The sequence below is a fragment of the Limulus polyphemus genome, unplaced genomic scaffold (genome assembly GCF_000517525.1).
Source record: "Limulus polyphemus unplaced genomic scaffold, Limulus_polyphemus-2.1.2 Scaffold4024, whole genome shotgun sequence".
In the NCBI taxonomy this organism is placed as follows: Eukaryota; Metazoa; Arthropoda; class Merostomata; order Xiphosura; family Limulidae; genus Limulus; species Limulus polyphemus.
This window is the reverse complement of record NW_013669634.1, coordinates 45,074-47,658: the sequence shown is the minus strand read 5'-3', so window position 1 is coordinate 47,658 and position 2,585 is coordinate 45,074. Positions and strand designations below refer to the sequence as shown.

General features: G+C 31.4%; 1 protein-coding gene across 1 annotated transcript in view; it reads left to right on the top strand.

The window, feature by feature from the left end:
- Positions 1 to 2,585, top strand: part of LOC106470469 (NECAP-like protein CG9132) — a 14,069-nt gene that overhangs the window by 8,667 nt on the left and 2,817 nt on the right. The window contains exon 5 of the mRNA XM_013931029.2: positions 1,144 to 1,255. Coding sequence (XP_013786483.1) covers positions 1,144 to 1,255 — 112 coding nt within the window. The remainder of the gene's footprint in view (positions 1 to 1,143; positions 1,256 to 2,585) is intronic.

Genomic DNA, 2,585 nt, shown 5'->3' with positions numbered 1-2,585 from the left:
TTATAACAATAAATGAAAAATATACGTAAGAAATAATGAATTTAGTACTTAATCTGGACTTTGGCCTTTTACCATTGATGGCCAAAGGCACTGTAAACCCACTTTTTTTGGGACAGTGTTGGTAGTTCACAAAATTATTCATTCTCATTTGAAATGTGCATTTTAGAACACACAGTATTATCATGCACCAAAATTTAATGTCGTAAAACTGTTATAATTTAACTGTCTTTCTAAATAAACTATAAATAGGTTAAAAAAATTCAGTTATCTGCTTGAGCTGAACTCATGTTTGCAAACAACACAACTGAAACTAAATATCTAATTATGAGTTCCAAAATATTAACCCATATAAGGAATACGAGAGAGAATTATTGATATTGTTTGAAAGACAGAATGGGTTTGATATCTTTGTTTATATTTCACTAAAGAAAGAAGATTGGAGTTTATATATTCTGACTTTCAAGGAGTTATATTATGTGTCTGTTATTTAGTTGAACACATACAGAATCTAAAATGTGCAGTTGTATCACGACACAGACAAGTCAAAATTGAGAATTTATTTAGGTAATATAGAAATTTTGGTTATAAGTTTTATTTTGAAAGTAACTCTAAAAATGTCATGACGTGCACACTTTGACCCACCTGTATCCAAAGGGTTAAAAATATTGGTCCTCTTTGGTGGATAAGGGGTTAATTCTTTTACATCTTTAGCTATATATGCATGTTAAATATAAAAATTAAGTTTTTTACTTTGTAAAATCTGCTGGCACTTTCCATGCTAGTTTCTAGGTGAGGAGGAATGGTAACAAATGCTATATTTCTGTTAGATAAGATGCTTGACTTGTACTAACTGTTCCACACATCTCTTAGATATGATAGGATGTTGAACTTCTGTTAACTTTTCAATATAGCTCTGTTAGATATAATAGGACATTACACGTACATTATATTTCCACACATCTCTGTTAGATATAATAAGATGTTAAACTTGTGTTAACTATTCCAGCTAATCAGTATCAGGCAGATCTAGTTCTAAGGCTTTATATTTAATTTTGTTTTCCTTATCAGTATCTTGAGTTTAGGAATTTTAAAAAAATTTTTTTAAAGGGCTAATATAGGAACAATGGCTTTTTACTCTTGCAGGTCAATGACCAAAGAAGAAGAATTGGAGAAGGAGTGGGAAAAAGAAGGGAAGAAACACTTAGATCTTAGATTCAAAGAAGGAGAGACTATCAAGATCAATATGAATATTGCAGTAAGTATTTCAGAGTGTTTTACCTTGACCAGTTTATTGATTCAATGTATGCTATATCTTTGGTGGACAAATTTAAGTATACCGATCAGATTCCTGTCAGGATGACAGAATTCACTGTTTGACATATATTTTGATTACAGCTAAGTGTTTCCTGTGTAGAAGTCTGATACATTACCAAACTAACTTAAATAATGTGTATCCAGCTTTGTTAAAAATAAAATTGAGATATATAAAATATTAAAGATATATATATGCTTTATTGTTCTCATATGTTGTAAGTTCATTGATAATGATAAATCCTGTTTGCATCTATGTTTTATTTGTTAACATTTGCAGTGAATTCATGCTGAAATTAATTTTCATGGTAAATTTTACAGTGCTTGTAAAACAGATTGCTTTGAACATATTTTTTGTTTACTGATTTTGGCCATGCGAGTATAGATAAAAACGTAAAAGATCCTTCATCAGCTTATTATGGCACACCTTAATCAGTAAGAAACACATGGTTTGGAATTCCTACATTTTTTTTCAATCAAACTTAGGTGATCTATTTGTAAAAATCATAGGTGTAGGAATATTTGTATCTAATTTTGATTGACACTTTTTCAATAATGTTTACTACTGTGTTTGTGGAAAATTACGACTAATGTTTTTAATTTTGTGATTCTGTTAGAAATGTATAAGCTCAATTGACCTTACTGTTGTGCCACACTTAACCTTCACAGTAATCGTGTAATGCACAAATGTCCTCAAGTGATTTATACTAAGGGGTGTTGCAAAATAAATCATACTTTTTTCCCCGAGAGCATAACAAAGTAAAATAAGATTTTAATTCAATCAAAAAAGTAATTCCAAGTATCAATATCTCTTGATTGGGCCACCATTGTTCTCATGCACGAGTTTTAATCAATTTGCAAAATATTTCAGCAATGCAACAAACATGTCTGTTTTTGTGGCTGTCTCTGTGAGCACATCAATGAGAGCACTAATCAAGGTTTCACGTTTGTGTATCTCGCATTCAGGCAAAGTTTCCAACATTTCTTCTGTGCATTGTTTAACGAAAGCTCTGACTTGAATTCTTGGAGCATGTCTGCAACTAGTTTCTGAGCCATCCCGAAGGCAGCACATGCAACACGAACCTGAGTTCTAGTGAGCATCATGATTCAAAAGTTGTCGCAAAAAATTAACTTCGAAGAGTCAAACATCCAAGATTGCGTTGAAATGATGTTTTCTCAAGGGTGATGATATTCGCGGCCCTACCAAGTTTATCATTACTTCCGAATTAAAAAGTGATTTATTTGCAACACCCCTTAACTCTATATTTTACAAC